The sequence below is a fragment of the Rutidosis leptorrhynchoides genome, chromosome 4 (genome assembly GCF_046630445.1).
Source record: "Rutidosis leptorrhynchoides isolate AG116_Rl617_1_P2 chromosome 4, CSIRO_AGI_Rlap_v1, whole genome shotgun sequence".
Classification (NCBI taxonomy): domain Eukaryota; kingdom Viridiplantae; phylum Streptophyta; class Magnoliopsida; order Asterales; family Asteraceae; genus Rutidosis; species Rutidosis leptorrhynchoides.
In genome coordinates, this window is record NC_092336.1 from 145658455 (window position 1) to 145676914 (window position 18460).

General features: G+C 33.4%; 2 protein-coding genes across 2 annotated transcripts; one reads left to right on the forward strand and one right to left on the reverse strand.

The window, feature by feature from the left end:
- Positions 1-7463: 7463 nt before the first annotated feature.
- On the forward strand, positions 7464-9560 carry LOC139844909 (uncharacterized). Its single transcript, XM_071835134.1, has 3 exons — positions 7464-7603; positions 8862-8941; positions 9300-9560. Exons 1-3 carry the CDS (start codon positions 7493-7495, stop codon positions 9367-9369), a joined length of 261 nt encoding a protein of 86 aa, XP_071691235.1. The 5' UTR covers positions 7464-7492; the 3' UTR covers positions 9370-9560.
- An 89-nt stretch (positions 9561-9649) lies between these two features.
- LOC139840256 (uncharacterized) lies at positions 9650-15014 on the reverse strand. The gene is made up of 8 exons (XM_071830509.1): positions 14783-15014; positions 12070-12885; positions 11537-11789; positions 11237-11446; positions 10921-11094; positions 10371-10556; positions 10180-10293; positions 9650-10102 (listed from the first exon to the last, which is right to left on the reverse strand). Exons 2-8 carry the CDS (start codon positions 12861-12863, stop codon positions 9761-9763), a joined length of 2073 nt encoding a protein of 690 aa, XP_071686610.1. The 5' UTR covers positions 12864-12885; positions 14783-15014; the 3' UTR covers positions 9650-9760.
- Positions 15015-18460: the final 3446 nt, after the last annotated feature.

Consider the following 18460-nt stretch of genomic DNA (forward strand, 5'->3'; position numbering starts at 1 on the left):
ACGCATAAAGGGAATAAATTTGAATGGAAGGATGAACAAGAGAAGGCGTTTCAGTTATTGAAGAAAAAGCTAACTACGGCACCTATATTGTCATTGCCTGAAGGGAATGATGATTTTGTGATTTATTGTGACGCATCAAAGCAAGGTCTTGGTTGTGTATTAATGCAACGAACGAAGGTGATTGCTTATGCGTCTAGACAATTGAAGATTCATGAGCAAAATTATACAACTCACGATTTGGAATTGGGTGCTGTTGTTTTTGCATTAAAGACTTGGAGGCATTATTTATATGGGGTCAAAAGTATTATATATACCGACCACAAAAGTCTCCAACATATATTTAATCAGAAGCAACTGAATATGAGACAACGCGGGTGGATTGAACTGTTGAATGATTATGATTTTGAGATTCGATACCACCCGGGGAAGGCGAATGTGGTAGCTGACGCTTTGAGTAGAAAGGACAGAGAACCTATACGAGTAAAAGCTATGAATATAATTATTCGTACTAACCTTACTACTCAAATAAAGGAGGCGCAACAGGGGGTTGTAAAAGAAGGAAAGTTGAAGAATGAGATACCCAAAGGATCAGAGAAACATCTTAATATTCAGGAAGACGGAACCCGATATAGGGCTGATAGAATTTTGGGTATTAAGGTTTAGAGATGTGAGAGAAATGGTACTTAAAGAAGCACATAAAACCAGATACTCAATACACCCCAGAGTAGGGAAGATGTATAAAGATCTCAAGAAACACTTTTGGTGGCTGGGTATGAAAGCCGATATTGCTAAATATGTAGGAGAATGTTTGACGTGTTATAAGGTCAAAGCTGAACATCAGAAACCATCAGGTCTACTACAACAACCTGAAATCCCGGAATGGAAATGGGAAAACATTACCATGGATTTCATTACTAAATTGCCAAGGACTGCAAGTGGTTATGATACTATTTGGGTAATAGTTTATCGTCTCACCAAGTCAGCACACTTCCTGCCAATGAGAGAAGATGACAAAATGGGGAAGTTGGGGCGATTGTATTTGAAGGAGGTTGTCTCCAGACATGGAATACCAGTCTCTATTATCTCTGATAGGGATGGTAGATTTGTTTCAAGGTTCTGGCAGACGTTGCAACAAGCATTGGGGACTCGTCTAGACATGAGTACTGCCTATCATCCACAAACTGATGGGTAGAGCGAAAGGACGATACAAACGCTTGAAGACATGCTACGAGCATGTGTTATTGATTTCGGAAGCAGTTGGGATCGACACCTACCGTTAGCAGAATTTTCCTACAACAACAGTTATCATTCTAGTATTGAGATGGCGCCGTTTGAGGCACTTTATGGTAGAAAGTGCAGGTCTCCAATTTGTTGGAATGAAGTGGGGGATAGACAGATTACGGGTCCGGAGATAATACAAGAAACTACCGAGAAAATCATCCAAATTCAACAACGATTGAAAACCGCCCAGAGTCGACAAAAGAGCTACGCAGACAGTAAAAGAAAAGATATAGAGTTTGAAATTGGAGAAATGGTCATGCTTAAGGTTTCACCTTGGAAAGGCGTTGTTCGATTTGGTAAACGGGGGAACTAAATCCAAGGTACATTGGACCATTCAAGATTATAGATCGTGTCGGACCAGTAGCTTACCAACTGGAGCTACCTCAACAACTCGTGGCTGTACATAACACTTTTCATGTCTCGAATTTGAAGAAATGTTTTGCTAAAGAAGATCTCACTATTTCGTTGGACGAAATCCAAATCAATGAAAAACTTCAATTCATTGAAGAACCCGTCGAAATAATGGATCGTGAGGTTAAGAGACTTAAGCAAAACAAGATATCGATTGTTAAGGTTCGATGGAATGCTCGTAGAGGACCCGAGTTCACCTGGGAGCATGAAGATCATATGAAGAAGAAATACCCGCATCTATTTCCAGAAGATTCGTCAACACCTTCAACAGCTTAAAATTTCGGGACGAAATTTATTTAACGGGTAGGTACTGTAGTGACCCGAACTTTTCCATGTTTATATATATTAATTGAGATTGATATTTACAATACTAAATGTTTCCAACGTGTTAAGAAATCAAACTTGTTAAGACTTGATTAAATGAAATAAGTTTCATATAGCAATTGACCACCCAAGTTGACTAGTGATTCACAAACGTTAAAACTTGTAAAAACTATACGATGATATATATATGGTTATATATATAGTTAACATGATTTTATTATAAGTAAGTATCTCATTAGGTATTTTAACAATGAGTTATATACATAAAAATAAGACTGTTAAATTAAGAAACTCGAAAACGATATATATAACGATTATCGTTATAACAACGTCTTACTAGGTACATATGAATCATATTAAGATATTGATACACTTGGTTAATTATGTTAAATGATAAGAAAATATATCATTAAGTGTATTAACAATGAACTACATATGTAAAAATAAGACTACTAACTTAATGATTTCGAAACGAGACATATATGTAACGATTATCGTTGTAACGACATTTAACTGTATATATATCATACTAAGATATATTATATATCATAATATCATGATAATATAACAATTTAACATCTCATTTGATATAATAAACAATGGGTTAACAACATTTAACAAGATCGTTAACCTAAAGGTTTCAAACAACACTTACATGTAACGACTAACGAAGACTTAACGAATTCATTAAAATGTATATACATGTTGTGTTTTGATATGTATTCTTACACTTTTGAAAGACTTCAAGACACATATCAAAGTACTTCTACTTAACAAAAATGCTTACAATTACATCCTCGTTCAGTTTCATCAACAATTCTACTCGTATGCACCCGTATTCGTACTCGTACAATACACAGCTTTTAGATGTATGTACTATTGGTATATACACTCCAATGATCAGCTCTTAGCAGCCCATGTGAGTCACCTAACACATGTGGGAACCATCATTTGGCAACTAGCATGAAATATCTCATAAAATTACAAAAATATGAGTAATCATTCATGACTTATTTACATGTAAACAAAATTACACATCTTTTATATCTAATCCATATACCAACGACCAAAAACACGTACAAACACTTTCATTCTTCATTTTTCTTCCTCTAATTGATCTCTCTCAAGTTCCATCTTCAAGTTCTAAGTGTTCTTCATAAATTCCATAAGTATAGTTTCATAAAAATCAAGAATACTTCCAAGTTTGCAAGTCTACTTCCAAGCTTTCTAATCCATTCCAAGTAATCATCTAAGATCAAGGAACCTTTGTTATTTACAGTAGGTTATCTTTCTAATTCAAGGTAATATTCATATTAAAACTTTTATTCAATTTCTACAACTATAACAATCTTATTTCGAGTGAAAATCTTACTTGAACTGTTTTCGTGTCATGATTCTGCTTCAAGAACTTTCAAGCCATCCAAGGATCCTTTGAAGCTAGATCCATTTTTCTCATTTCCAGTAGTTTTATCCAGAAAACTTGAGGTAGTAATGATGTTCATAACATCATTCGATTCATACATATAAAGCTATCTTATTCGAAGGTTTAAACTTGTAATCACTAGAACATAGTTTAGTTAATTCTAAACTTGTTCGCAAACAAAAGTTAATCCTTCTAACTTGACTTTTAAAATCAACTAAACACATGTTCTATATCTATATGATATGCTAACTTAATGATTTAAAACCTGAAAACACGATGAACACCATAAAATCGGATATACGCCGTCGTAGTGAAACCGGGGGCTGTTTTGGTTTGGATAATTAAAAACTATGATAAACTTTGATTTAAAAGTTGTTCTTCTGGGAAAATGATTTTTCATATGAACTTGAAACTATATCCAAAATCTTGGTTAAACTCAAAGTGAAAGTATGTTTTTCAAAATGGTCATCAAGATGTCGTTCTTTCGACGGAAATGACTACCTCTTTAGTAATTGACATGTAACTTAAATTTCCGACTATAAACCTATACTTTTTCTATTTGGATTCTTAAATTAGAGTTCAATATGAAACCATAGAAATTTGATTCACTCAAAACGGATTTAAAATGAAGAAGTTATGGGTAAAACAAGATTGGATATTTTTGATCTTTTTAGCTACGGGAAATGTTTAACAAATCTATACAAATCATATCCTATCTAAATTATATTGTATTATACATGTATTCTAAGATATTATGTAATCTTGGGATACCATAGACACGTATGCAAATGTTTTGACATATCATATCGACCCTTGTATATATATTATTTGGAACAACCATAGACACTCTATATGCAGTAATGTTGGAGTTAGCTATACAGGGTTGAGGTTGATTCCAAAAAAATATATATATACTTTGAGTTGTGATCTAGCCTGAGACGTGTATACACTGGGTCGTGGATTGATTCAAGATAATATATATATCGATTTATTTCTGTACATCTAACTGTGGACAACTAGTTGTAGGTTACTAACGAGGACAGCTGACTTAATACACTCAAATCTTTAAAACATAATAAAAATAGTTGTAATTATATTTTGATCATACTTTGATATATATGTACATATTTGTATAGGTTCGTGAATCGATCCGAGGTCAAGTCTTATTTTCGAGGAAGGAAATATCTGTGAAAGTGAGTTATAGTCCCACTTTTAAAATCTAATATTTTTGGGATGAGAATACATGCAGGTTTTATAAATGATTTACAAAATAGACACAAGTACGTGAAACTACATTCTATGGTTGAATTATCGAAATCGAATATGCCCCTTTTTATTAAGTCTGGTAATCTAAGAATTAGGGAACAGACACCCTAATTGACGCGAATCCTAAAGATAGATCTATTGGGTCTAACAAACCCCATCCAAAGTACCGGATGCTTTAGTACTTCGAAATTTATATCATATCCGAAGGGTGTCCCGGAATGATGGGGATATTCTTATATATGCATCTTGTTAATGTCGATTACCAGGTGTTCACCATATGAATGATTTTTTATCTCTATGTATGGGATGTGTATTGAAATATGAAATCTTGTGGTCTATTGTTACGATTTGATATATATATATATATATATATATATATATATATATATATATATATATATATATATATATATATATATATATATATAGGTTAAGCCTATAACTCACCAACATTTTTGTTGACGTTTTAAGCATGTTTATTCTCAGGTGATTATTAAGAGCTTCCGCTGTTGCATACTAAAATAAGGACAAGATTTGGAGTCCATGCTTATATGATATTATGTAAAAACTGCATTCAAGAAACTTATTTTTGATGTAATATATTCTTATTGTAAACCATTATGTAATGGTCGTGTGTAAACGGTATATTTTAGATTATCATTATTTGATAATCTACGTAATGCTTTTTAAACCTTTATAGATAAAATAAAGGTTATGGTTGTTTTAAAAATGAATGCAGTCTTTGAAAAACGTCTCATATAGAGCTCAAAACCTCGCGACGAAATCAATTAATATGGAACGTTTATAATCAATATGAACGGGACATTTCATTTAAAACCCATGAAAATTTGATTCTACCATTTTCATGGCGTCTACTTATTTTTATTTTTTATTTTTTTAAAAAAACTTTTTCCTCCTTAAAGGCCGGAGGTCCTCTCGGAAGCAATTTATTTATCCGTCGAATAGAGAGGGGGATGACTTTCTCTACTTTTGAGAGTGTTTCACTCTGGGTGGAGAAATGACTTGTCTTTATTCTCGGATAGGGGAAGGCAGGGGCGGTTTTTAATGGGGACAGGCGGGGGCAGCCGCCCCCAGTGGATTTGTAATTTTCAGTGTAAAATTTTTGGATCTTTCGACTTTGCCCCAGTGAATTTTTTTTTTGCCCCAAAACCTACATATTTTGCCCCAAAACCTTTAAATTTTGCCCATAAATCTCCAAATTTTACCCCAAAACCTTCAAATTTTGTCCACAAATGTTAAAATTTTGCCCAAAAACCTCCATAATTTGCTTAAAAACCTCCATTTTTTGCCCCAAAATCTCCATATTTTGCCCAAAAAATTGCCACGGTTTTATAATTTTTTTTTTTTACCCCCGGTGACTTGGAATCCTGGTACCGCCACTGGGGGAAGGATGGTCTATATCTCACCTCCCCATACACCACTCATGTGGTATTGGGTTTTGTTGTTGTTGTTGATTTAGTTGCCTAATCTGATCTAATACTCCGTATTTTTAAGTTGATCACCAAATTAATACGAGTAACTTATTCAATCAGTCAATATAAAAGTCTACTACCTTGATCCTTTATGAATTCATTTACAAACTATTCATTCTTGAAGAAATTATGATTTTACAACCTCAAGAAGCTATGATAAAAGATCCCGAATATACATTCGATAAGGGTCGCTTTCTGTAGTTAAAGCAAAGAAAATATGATATGCAAATAAATGATACATTCCTTACAAGAACTACGCTTCCTGTAGTTAAAGCAAATTGAACACAGCGTTTTTCAAAGGGAATAACAATATATTATGTTGATGGTAACGATATTGTCACTACATATGATGAAATCGCTACGTGCTTCTTCTAAATATTTACTTCATCTTCGCAAAAAAAATTATCACGTAAGATGCAAGTAAGGTGTTTGATGAAATGTCTGAAAGAAAATATTGATCATGACATCAGACGGAAACAAGAGGCATCTTGCGTCCCCAGGAAGCAAGGTCGCAAAACAGGCACCTTGCGGCTTGCGCCCTTGCGAGAGCAAATTGTCAACTTTTGTTTTTTATGGGTTCTAAAAGGGGAGGGGGGGGGGGGGGGGGGGGGAATGGGCATTTTAGTGATAATTCATTTTTATGGTAGCCTAAATTGAAGCCCCAATTAGCCCAATAGTCCCGGCCCATTTTGCTGAGACAATCTATATAGTCATATAAAGTTCTAAAATAACGATGTCATCATTAAGCTAATTACTATTTAATTTTCATAATGATGATGTCATAATTATATATTAATTTAATTAAAAAAATAATATGAAATCTTTTATAAAAGGAAATACTAATCTCTCCTAAATTGTAATTTTAATTTTCTAAAAAATTTAAAATGCATTTATTATTACTAATAATAATTATTATTATTAAAAATATAAATGTTCACGTTTGAGCGAACTTTATTATTATCATTTACTTTTAATATAATAATTATAATTATTATTATTATGTTATTATTAATATTCAAATATGGATTCTTTTTATTAAATTAATTACGTTACATATGTATGCGAAAATACATGTCTCTGTATATTTGTAAAAACAACGACAAGTTTCTTAGTCAAACGGGTCTTTAAAATAAATGACTTCAGCATTTACATTCACTTGATATTTAAAACATGTTATTAAATTATTTTGTTTAAATAAACTATTGATTTCACGGGTTTTACTGGTGTATAAATAAAGCAGATAATCACAGTTAAAACATTTCAACAAAAAGAATAACGAGAGAGAGAGAGAGAGATGAGTGGGAGAGAAGTACCTCGGAGAGAGAGTCCATGGGGAAGGCCGGAAGGAGACACGCGTCAACCGGTAGCTCACAGATGCAACGATCGTGTTGAAGATGTTGTTCAGGTTAAATTTACTTAAGTTAATTTGTTAATCCATGACTTAATTAAGCTTATTAGTTTTTTAATTTTAGGTTTTACTGTTGGTTGATTAATTTATTTATAGGTTTATGCTTACTATTCACTTAGAACTTGATCTATCGTTACAGTTTAGTAATATAACTATGGCGCATACCGATCGTTTGGTTTTCATGATTATAAACTTTCTATCATTGATTTGTGATTGTTGATAGCTACTATTACATTAATCGATGAATGAGCGAATTAGTGCATAAGTTTTTTAGGTTTTCTGTGCGATAGATATATTGTGAAAATTGCAGTTGAATTTGTAGTTAGGACGCCTAATGAATTGCAGTTTTATCTAATTTATATATAGCACTGAAGTATGTAGATAGTTTTCTTTCGAGAAGATGACAAAGATGCTATGATTTTAATGATTAGTTCATAAGATTACTCTTATCTACTTTGTTTGATTTGTGATTGCTATTAGCTTGATTGATGTGTGAATTTAGTCATAAGTTTTTATCTTTAAGTGCTGTTCATGAATTGATTTATAGGTTGTGGACTTGTGGTTGGAGATCCGTCGAGACAAATATCGGTTAACTGAAGTTACCGAACTAGGTTAATGGAAAAATATAAGCTACTTTTTTTTGAATTTGATCATGAATGTTTATGTTTCATGATGGTTTATTAGTTTAAAGAAGTTTTGGTTGCACATAATAGTCACTGGAACATTATTGAAGTACTGAACTTCTCTAGCTAGGAAGATTATGGTGGATTTAATTTACAAATCTAGCTGAATACAAGTTTTTAATTTTGAACAATATTGTCTGTTATAACTTATAAGTATCAAGTTTAAAGTTATAAAAGCTTAAAAAATACGTATCAATATCATTTGAAAGGTAACTTGTCTTACATAAATAGTCACAATCTTTGGTACACAGTATTTATACGGGCGTGGATGCAAGGAATTTCTAGATTCAGAGAATTCTGACCTGCTGATTTTTGGAAAGAAAATCAAACTGACCTAATGAATATAAAGTTTTTTCGACGTTAATTGCTTTAATATGTTCTACAATAGAAGATGTAATATATAATAGGAGCTTATTCTTCAATTGGATCCTAATTGTAGTATGACGATGGATGCATTTGTTTTTCCTTTCTCATCAATAATTATATTCCCAGGAATTTGGTGGTCTAGATAGATAAATTCAAAATGTATATGGCTTTCTAGCTCTTATGGTGGTTTCAACCTTCAATTTCAGGCATGTTTTGAAGGCAACCCATTTAAGACGGTTCCAGGCCCGTTCAAGCTTTTTTGGCAATGCATGCGCTCAAAACCCGGGTATGTGTTCTCGCTAACATGTCCATCACTTAACTTTTCATTGTTTATAGGTTGCTTAGTATATACAATAATAATTATCCTTTATCTTCAGAATGGCAAACATATAGTTACTACCTCGCAATTTAGATCTATATGATTTTATGGTATTTTGACAGCCAAGTATTGGCTCTTAAGTATAACGGTAAAGAATCTGGCCAAATGGCTTCATTCATACAAACAGTTTCCTTGTTTACACTCGGCTCATTTTCCTCCAATATCCAAAGTGTTACGTATTTTTTGAATTCATCTTTTATTTGTTGAAATTGTAAGTTACATTGATTACTTAACAACTATCGTATTTTATGTTTTCTTGTTGCAGGGAGGAACCTACTGAACCGTTTTACTATTTGCAGTTGGCACCACCAACAAGAGAAGTGAAACTTGAGTGAATATGCTTTAGAGTACCATCAAGTCTGTTGTGAGCTTTCTTTGTTGTTTGACTCCGCACGCAGTGTTTTCTTTACTAGTGTAATAAACGAGAATACAAAGGTCTTCTTTTACTCTTGTTCTTGTAAGCATATGCACTTCAATTCAGCATATGGATGAATGCGTTCAATATAGTTTTTGTATCTTCACCTTATTCGAGTTTGATTTTGCAACCTAATCTATATGAATGCAAATGCAATATTACCAATCATGATTGCACTGAGGGGGAATAACAATAACAATATATAGTACAACTTAGCACTGTAAATTCACAAGATTTATAACACACGGTATGACTCCCCCCTATTTTTTTTCTGTTTTTTATTTTTATTTTTATAGTACGCGAGCTACAACTCATGATAACCAGACCTCGCGAAGAAGTTCATATCTTGCATTAACTGCAACACGAGGTGTTTGGTCTGAATTTTGACCGCTTTCGTTTCTTGCAACAGTTGGAGACGAAGGTAGTTTATCGATAATAGAACTTAGTGGTGAATCGAGTTCTTCTAGTTCTTCATCACTTGTATAACCTTTTCTCTGAACAACTGACGCGTTTCTGTTCAGTAGCGATTTTCGACCTGCCTCTGAGACCTTTTGAGAAACATCGGTGGATGAAGGTGGTTTGTATATGACTGGTGCAGCTGCGTATGGGAAACTGCTTGAATCGTCTCCGGATAATCTACGCTCAATGATGGACTACACGAAGCGAGAAAAATAGTGATTAGTCTAATCATTATAACTAGACGTGACAAAAATGGGCGGGTTTTTTATACCTCGGCGTTTACTACTTCCAGTACTGCACCAGGAACCGAATCAGGACAGAATTCATCTGGAGTGAAATTGCAGAGAATTCGTTTAAGCAATGAAAGACTGATCGACGGGCATACCTAGTAAACAAAATAGACGTGTGAGATGATACGTGAAGATGATTGAAATTTATTTCATTATTATTATGAGTATATACCTCTGTTCTAACTGATCTGTCCATAAGCATGTCTTTCGGCAACATAAGAAGATCACTTAATGCATTTAAAAGATGAAAACATTTATCACTTTTTTCTTTTTGTATATCTTCGTCTTCATCTTTGGTATGCTCATCCTCGGTGTCCATCCCAAACCAATCAGATAGCCATCTAGACCAATTGCCAACCTAAGAACACGGGAGTATGTGTCAAATGTAAATGCGTTTCAATTGTAGTTAAGTCAGGCGGGTTTGATGTAGGATCAAAACAGTCACGAGTCAAATTCGGTTGAGTTGGCCTAAAAGACTTCAAGTAATATCTCAAGAGGGTTTTATACATTAAAAAGGCGTGTTGGAATACTTATGGCATGTTACTTGTAAGCTAATTTTTAGGTTTACCCATTTGACCCGTTACAAATAAAAGATAACCCAAATAAATCAAGTCAGAAGTAAAATGGGTCAGATTTGCCACCTTTCTCCAACTGACTGGCAACGGGTTTTTGTTTTTATTAATATTTGTTTGCTTCTAGACAGAGGGAGTCCAGGTACATACCGCGTTTTTGAGCTGGGCACCAGACCCAAAACTTAGATCCCCAGCTGGTATAGGCAAAACTCTGGATTCGACAATCGGATCCGATACAGGATCCGTAGGCATTTCATGGGCCGATTCACGAAGAATCGCATTAAACATGGCTACATCTAGTCTCGCAACACATTGTTCCATTACCTAACAACAACAAAAAAAAGTCGAAAAATCTCATCAATACTGCTAAACCGCCAACTTCAATAAAATATTACTTATTTAATTTAAGTGTATCAAGAAATGTTCTGAATTTTGAGAAGAGCTTGAAACTACTCATGTTACGTACCATCCTTGCCAAAACGGGAAGGCAACCACATTCATGACCACTCGCACGAACAGGACAAAGTCTCTTGAAAGCGTCGTGAAAAGCAATTTTCCATTGATTTATCGAAAAGTTAACCTGTTGCTGGTTACCTGAAGTGGGTCCTACTAACTTACCGATACCTTTATTACTATTTGTATCATCCCCTAAAGATTGCATTTTAGGAGTCAATGTCTGCACCAGAAAAGTCAAAACTCGGGTCAAAAGAAAGGATATATACGTTATACATTAACTTGGTACACCAAAAGAAATCAAATTTCATACCTGCCACCATATAGACTCCACGATTCGTGAAAAGATCCACGACTCAACCTTTTCAAGTGCGGACGTGAAACTTCGTGTTTCTTGCCAATCATCCATGAACTCGATAAAATCAGGTTTACTTTTACTATCCTTTTTACTACTTGACCCGTTTGAAGCGAGTGCTCTTGTTAATGAACTTGATTGGCATGAACTCCCAAATGCTTGGGTTATTATCTCCCTCAAAACAATCGTGTTCGACCACCAAAAAGTCAACCTTTAAATACCAAGCGGGTCAACGTCATATATTTGGCAAAAACAAGGTTAAGTGTGTATATGTTAAAAATAAGGATTTTTCTAACGACATTGTGTTCATTAACACGCTAGAAAGTATTGTATTTAGCGGTTAACAATTATTTTCAGAATGACAGCTATTTTTAGATGTACAACACTTTATAGCATGTTAATGACAACCCTAACTGTCGTCACAAAAATTCTAAAAATAATTAAAAACTTGTCTTAGGAGTATATATGTGTTCCAACAAGAAATGGAGTACCTTGGGACATCATTACCACAAGATTTGGCAATTAAAACAAGCCCGGAAGCAGTGTTTTTAGCGATGGTAGCCCGTTTCGCTTGAGAGTAGTGTTTGGCTGCATGGATATAAAGTCTAGAAAGACGTCGAGCCGGTGTATGCACCTTATGGGCCGAACTACCATGCTCCGGTACTACCGAATAAAGAGAAATTTCGAGAGCTGCAACTTCTCTCAACTCCTCTTCAAGTTTCTCGATTCTCGTTTCCATTTCTTCGATTTTTTTATTTGTTTCATCATCATCCAATGTATCCGCTTCCTTACGTTCTTCGGTATTTTGGTGATCTAATCCTTCAGATGATACTGATGAAGGTGCTGACGACAATTTTGGATGAACTTTCACACTCTTCGAGTTATTATCAGCCGAAATTTTCACTATCCCATTAGTACCTTTCGTCGTTATTTTTGAAATAATAGCTTTCTTCGAAATATTTGTTGATTTTTCAGAATTATCTTTATTTGCAGGCGTTTTCAGGACTATTGGAATGGTTTCTAGTGAATCACCACTCGAGGATACAGAATCAGTGACGGTTTCAGTATCTGATTCATCCTTTCGATCCTCGGTTTCTTGATCAGTGAGTTTAAGATTTTTAATGTTTTGAGATGCTTCTTCAGACGTAGTTTTTGTCTCTGCGTTTTTAGGTTTCTGTTGTTGGTTCGGTTTTTCATGTGGTGGCTTGTTATCTTTGTTTTGAGGCCTTACCGAACGTTTGGTTTGAACATTTGTTGCAGACTTCTTTTTGTCTGTTTGCTTCATATTTGCTCTATCCTTTATTCAACTGTGAATACAAAGAAAAAGTTTCATAGCAACAATTAGTGAGACAATATACATTCATCTAGCGAAAATTATAACTATAAACAGACAAGGAAGGCCCGGAGGGAAACAAGGTGATCGACCGCTCGGGGCACAAGGCATTCAGCGGCCCAATTTTTTATGTGTTATAGACTTAATCAGAGATTTGAGAAACATGAGAACTAAAGAAACACAACTGAAGCAACAAAGACGAAGCATAATAGGCCCATAAACATCAATCAAATGCATTAGAAAAAGAAGAAATCAAAGTCCACTAACATTTTAGCAAGGCCCAAAGGGCCCTTATTTAAAAATGTTTATATCATTCGTTATGGCCTAAGGGCTATTTTTCACCTCGTTCTAGGTACTTAAATTCTCCGAACCAGACTTCCACTTCATACATCATGTTCAAGCAAACCAAGGTTTCTTGGGTAGTGTTTGGTTTGCAGCCATTGATCACCCTACGAAAGAAACTTATTTTCCGTACCCGGCCATCGTGTTTAAAACAAGCCCAAAGGCGTGGGTTTTGTTTCCAAACAAGGTTGCAGAAATCGCTAATCGGGGTGTACCTTGGAGTGAGTATTTGGTCAACTCTAAGAGTAATCGGGGAGTAATTGGATGTTGACTAAGTTTGACTTTGACAGATTAATCCTACTTTGACCGATTAATCTCGAGTGATCCGGACTAGTCCGAGTAATCCTCTACTTTGACCGATTAATCTCGAGTGATCCGGACTAGTCCGAATAATCCTCTATTTATGGCGACTGATTAGTCGGATGTTGACCGAGGGTTGACTGATTTTTTACTGATATTGATTACTCGGATATGACATCTCAAAAAAAAAAAAAAAAAAAAAAAAAAAGTAATCGCTAATTACTCCCAAGTAATTCTTAGTGTTACAACACTGTTTCTAAATGTGAACCCCATACCTATCAACATAAGGAACGATACCTATTCCCTCATTTCATACCCTTAAAACCAAACACTCTTGGTTCAACGAAAACAACAAGGCATTGAACAGAAAAACTTAAAGTAACCATACGGATACTTAATCTTATACAGTATCAGATAAAAAGTCCAAATAATCAAATTTCTAACACCTATATAATTTGATATTATCAATTAAGTACTGAACCTTAACCTGCAAATTGCAGGGCAACATGTGATCTAATTAATTACACTCATCTTATGTACTGTAACCAATACCAACCACATCAATTCAATTCAATAACCAATAATACTAAAAGCTCTTAGAATAGACAACCAAGCATCCACCTTGTTATAATACCCATCATGTGAATTTCCATTTATAACCTTGACTGCTAAATGAGTAACAATATCAACTAACACAAAATTATATTTTTACAGAATCAAAATTATCAATATTTATATAATTCCTAGCAGATCTAAACATTAAACACTGAATAAACTAGAGTACATAATAAGGAACAATGTTTGTATTTTACAGAATTCTATATAAATGAAAAATCCATAATTAAAATACAAAATTAGTAAATTGGGATCAAACCAGAATATTTTTTTGTTCTTTTTTAAATATTAAGAGAAATGTGAAAAGACATTAATTAAGTAAACTTCAGTTTTATCAGTTTTTAAAATTCACTTAAAATGCAAAATTGTGAATCAAAACTATTAAGTAGTAATGTTCAAAGGCATTCAACAAATAACTACAAACCGACAAATAAAATCCAAAAAGTATACACAAGATCCAGGCTTAAGATTGAGAATTCAGATCACTTTGCTGTCAAATTCCAAAACCAAAATATGACAATAGATACGACAAACTATACATGTATCTATTCATATAGATAGATATAGATTTTATGTAATAATGTAATAATAAGTGTAATGACTGTTGAACTTACTCTTCAGTTTTTTTTGCTTTAAACTTTTGATGATAATCTAAAAGAATATTTGGGATTAGCAGTAGCAGCAGCTTCTTGAACTTGAAGAACACTTTTTATTATATTCCAAACTCTTTACTATTTAATGTTACATATAAATACTTGATGATATATACGGAGTATATCTGTAGACTATAGATACAGGAAGTGTGTATGTATAGTTATAATGTTCTGTTTTTTTCTGACTATGGAAACAGCTGTTATAATTCAGTAGGCTTATAACTACCTTTAATGGTTATAAGAACAAAGAGAGAAAAAGAGAGAAGAAGGATAGAAGAAATATTGATATTGATATTTCAAGAGAAATGGTGCACCTTAAATGGTTACCATACATGTCTATTTATAGTATAAAATATTACTATGCAAGAAATATAATAATAATAAAATTAACATCCAATCTAGATATTTTATAACACAATCTAGATATTTTATAACACTCCCCCTTGGATGACAATTTTATTAGAGAATAACTAGTACTGCCTCGTTAAAAACCTTGCTAAAGAAAACTCATTGGGATAAAACTTTAGCTAAGGGAAAAAGAGTGCAGCATAAAGTTGACTCCCCCTCAAGTAGGCAACGCCTGAGTTGTTACATCTTCTGAACATGCCTCATGCCAATATTATGAACGTGTGTTCTGAAAATAGCAGTTAGCAGTGCTTTGGTATAAAGATCAGCAGAGTTGTTGATTGAACGTATCTCATTTTAATCTGGTTGTCTTTTACGATATCTTGAGTATATGAGAAAAATATGAGGTTTTCATCTGAAACTGTATCATCTAAATCTTTTATGTACAAGTTTGGCCCTCGTGATTTGTCTACAGTCTCCTTCATGGTTTGTTCAAACCGTTGTTTCAGTTCCTATTCCCTTTCAGTCTTTTTCTGAGCCTTACCAATATACCATTCTTTTCCATCAAACTTATGACCGTTAAGACCGTTTATAGCTTTAGCGCCTCGTCAGCATTTATGTTTTGTTCTGTCATTTTTGATACTCTTCTTTCATTTGTATTATGTAAGCTGTATTATCTTCATAGATAGTTGTTACGCTTTTATAGCGTTCTAGTCCACAAGAATCAATAATGATTTGTATCATTGATCTTAACTAAAATCATTCCCGAGTAGCTTCATGTAATGCAATCACTTCGGCATGATTTGATGATGTTGCAACAAGTGTTTGTTTTGAGAACGTCATGATATTGCGGTGCCTCCATTTAGGAATACATATCCAGTTTGAGATTTAGCTTTATGTAGATCGGATAAATAATCTGCATCTGTATAACCAAACAAATCTTGTTTCGAGTTGTTAGAATAAAATAATTATAAATCAGTAGTTCTCCGAAGGTATCAAACTATTTGTTTGATCCCATTCCAATGTCTTTTGGTAGGGGCTGAGCTGAACCTTGTCAACAAATTAACTGCAAAAGAAATGTCAGATCTTGTATAATCTATAAGATACATAAGAACCTCAATTGCACTAAAATATAGAACTTCCGATCTGTTAAAATTTTCATGATCTTCGCAGGGATGAAATAGATCAGTGTCAATATTGAGTGATCTAACAACAATGAGTTTGTCTTTAAAAAAAATGTTTTAAAATCTTTTCGGTATAAGTTGTTTGATGTACAAGTAAACCATTAGGCATATGCTCAATTTGCAATCCAAGGTAATACTTGGTTTTTTCAAGATCTTTCATTTCAAAATAATTCTTTAGAAGTTGAATGATTTCATAGATCTCTTTATTTGTTCATATGATGTTAAGAACATTGACATAAACAACTACGATCTCATATCCGAACATTGTTTTTATAAAACATACGTGCAAAATAAGTTTATATTTATACCCTTTTTTTTTATCAAGTAGTCATTTAATCGGTTATACCACATACGTCCCGTTTGTATAAACCCACTTAGAAATCTTTGTGATTTAATGGAATATATTCCCTTGGGTTTTACATTAGATGCTTATGATACCTTAACCCTTTAGGTATATTCATATATATCACTATTAAGTGATCCATACAGATAAGTAGTAACAACATTTATGAGATGCATTTAAATAACTACCAGGTTGATTAAGTATCTAATAAGTAATTGTATCCATTACAGGAGGATAATTTTTCCTCCTAATTCATTTCTGGTCTTTGTGGGAAATATTGAGTTACAAGTCTAGTTTTGCCTTGTAACTTCATTTGCACATTTCTTTTCGGATAAAAATTCATTTGTATCCCATACGTTTCACATCTTTAAAAGTGATAACGATTGATCCGAAAACTTTTCTTTTATCGAGCGATTCTAATTCAGCTCTTATTGCTCCTTTCCATTGAGCTCAATCATGTCCATTTTGTATATTCAATGACAGATTTTAGTTCCAGATCATCATCTTTATTCATGATGTCATTGTAACATTATATGAAAATATCTCATAGAGATTTTAGTTTCATTTCGGTTCCATAATATTGCATAATTTATCGCAATTTTAGTATTTACATTTATCAATATCCTCTGCAGAAGGAATATTGATTTGTGGTTCTTCTTGAACACTTTCTCTTACCTCATTATCAGCTGATTTTCTTTTTCGAGGATTTTTATCTTCGGAACCAATTGATCTTCCACGTTTGATGAGTGGCAAAGACTCAACAGTGACATTATTGCCAGCTTTTGGAATTTCAGTTCGAGCTGGAGCATTTATCGCTGGTATATATGATTTAGTCACTTTTTTATATCTGTAAATGCATAAAGTAATTAATTTGCAAGTTCTTGCATATGCATTATTTTTGAACTTTCGTTTCACATTCTTTTGTGCGAGTTCAATATACCTTAATTGATGTTCACATCATGAAGCATCATTTTATTTTTTATTTTTATTTCTCCCCCTAATCTAGGGAACAATGTTTTATTAAAATGACAATCAGCAAAACGTGCTGTAAAAACATCACCCATCATGGGTTCAATATATCTTATGATTGAAGATGTTTTATATTCAAAATATATTATCATCTTTCTTTGAAGAACCATTTTATTGTGTTGTGGTGATACAATTGGAACATACACTGCACAACCAATGTTTTAAGGTAGAAAATATTTGGCTCTTGGCCAAAATCAAGTATTAAGTGAAAATATTTACGACTTCCACATGGTATAATGCGAATTAATGTCGCAGCATGTAAATTTACATGTCCACATATAAATATTGAGAGATTTGTACTCATTATCAATTGTCTAGTTATTAGCTGTAAGCGTTTATCTATTGATTCAGCTAAACCAATTTTGTGTATGCACATGAGCAACTGGATGTTCAACAACAATCCCTATAGATATATAATGATCATTAAATGCTTGAGATGTTAACTCACCAGCATTATCAAGTCTCATCCTTTTAATGGTGTAATCAGAATAATGTGTTCTCAATTTAATAATTTGTGCAAGAAACTTTGCAAATGCCATATTACGGCTTGATAACATACAAATATGAGACCATCCGCTAGATGCGTCTATTAGAACCATGAAATATCAAAATGGTTCACATGATGGATGAATTGGTTCATATATCTTACCTTGAATTCTTTCAAGAAACATTTGTGATTCTTTTTCACAATATACTTTTCATTAATCACCATATGTGCTTTCCATTAATCACCATATG

What these genes read in the sequence shown, in the direction of transcription:
- LOC139844909 (XM_071835134.1), top strand. Translation starts at nt 7,493, where the DNA reads ATGAGTGGGAGAGAAGTACCTCGGAGAGAGAGTCCATGGGGAAGGCCG. An exon ending in GTGTTGAAGATGTTGTTCAG is followed by an intron (nt 7,604 to 8,861) that starts GTTAAATTTACT and finishes CTTCAATTTCAG; the next exon opens with GCATGTTTTGAAGGCAACCC. An exon ending in TGCATGCGCTCAAAACCCGG is followed by an intron (nt 8,942 to 9,299) that starts GTATGTGTTCTC and finishes TTCTTGTTGCAG; the next exon opens with GGAGGAACCTACTGAACCGT.
- LOC139840256 (XM_071830509.1), bottom strand. Translation starts at nt 12,863, where the DNA reads ATGAAGCAAACAGACAAAAAGAAGTCTGCAACAAATGTTCAAACCAAA. An exon ending in TGGAGTCTATATGGTGGCAG is followed by an intron (nt 11,447 to 11,536) that starts GTATGAAATTTG and finishes TTTCTGGTGCAG; the next exon opens with ACATTGACTCCTAAAATGCA. An exon ending in GTGCCCAGCTCAAAAACGCG is followed by an intron (nt 10,557 to 10,920) that starts GTATGTACCTGG and finishes CCGTGTTCTTAG; the next exon opens with GTTGGCAATTGGTCTAGATG.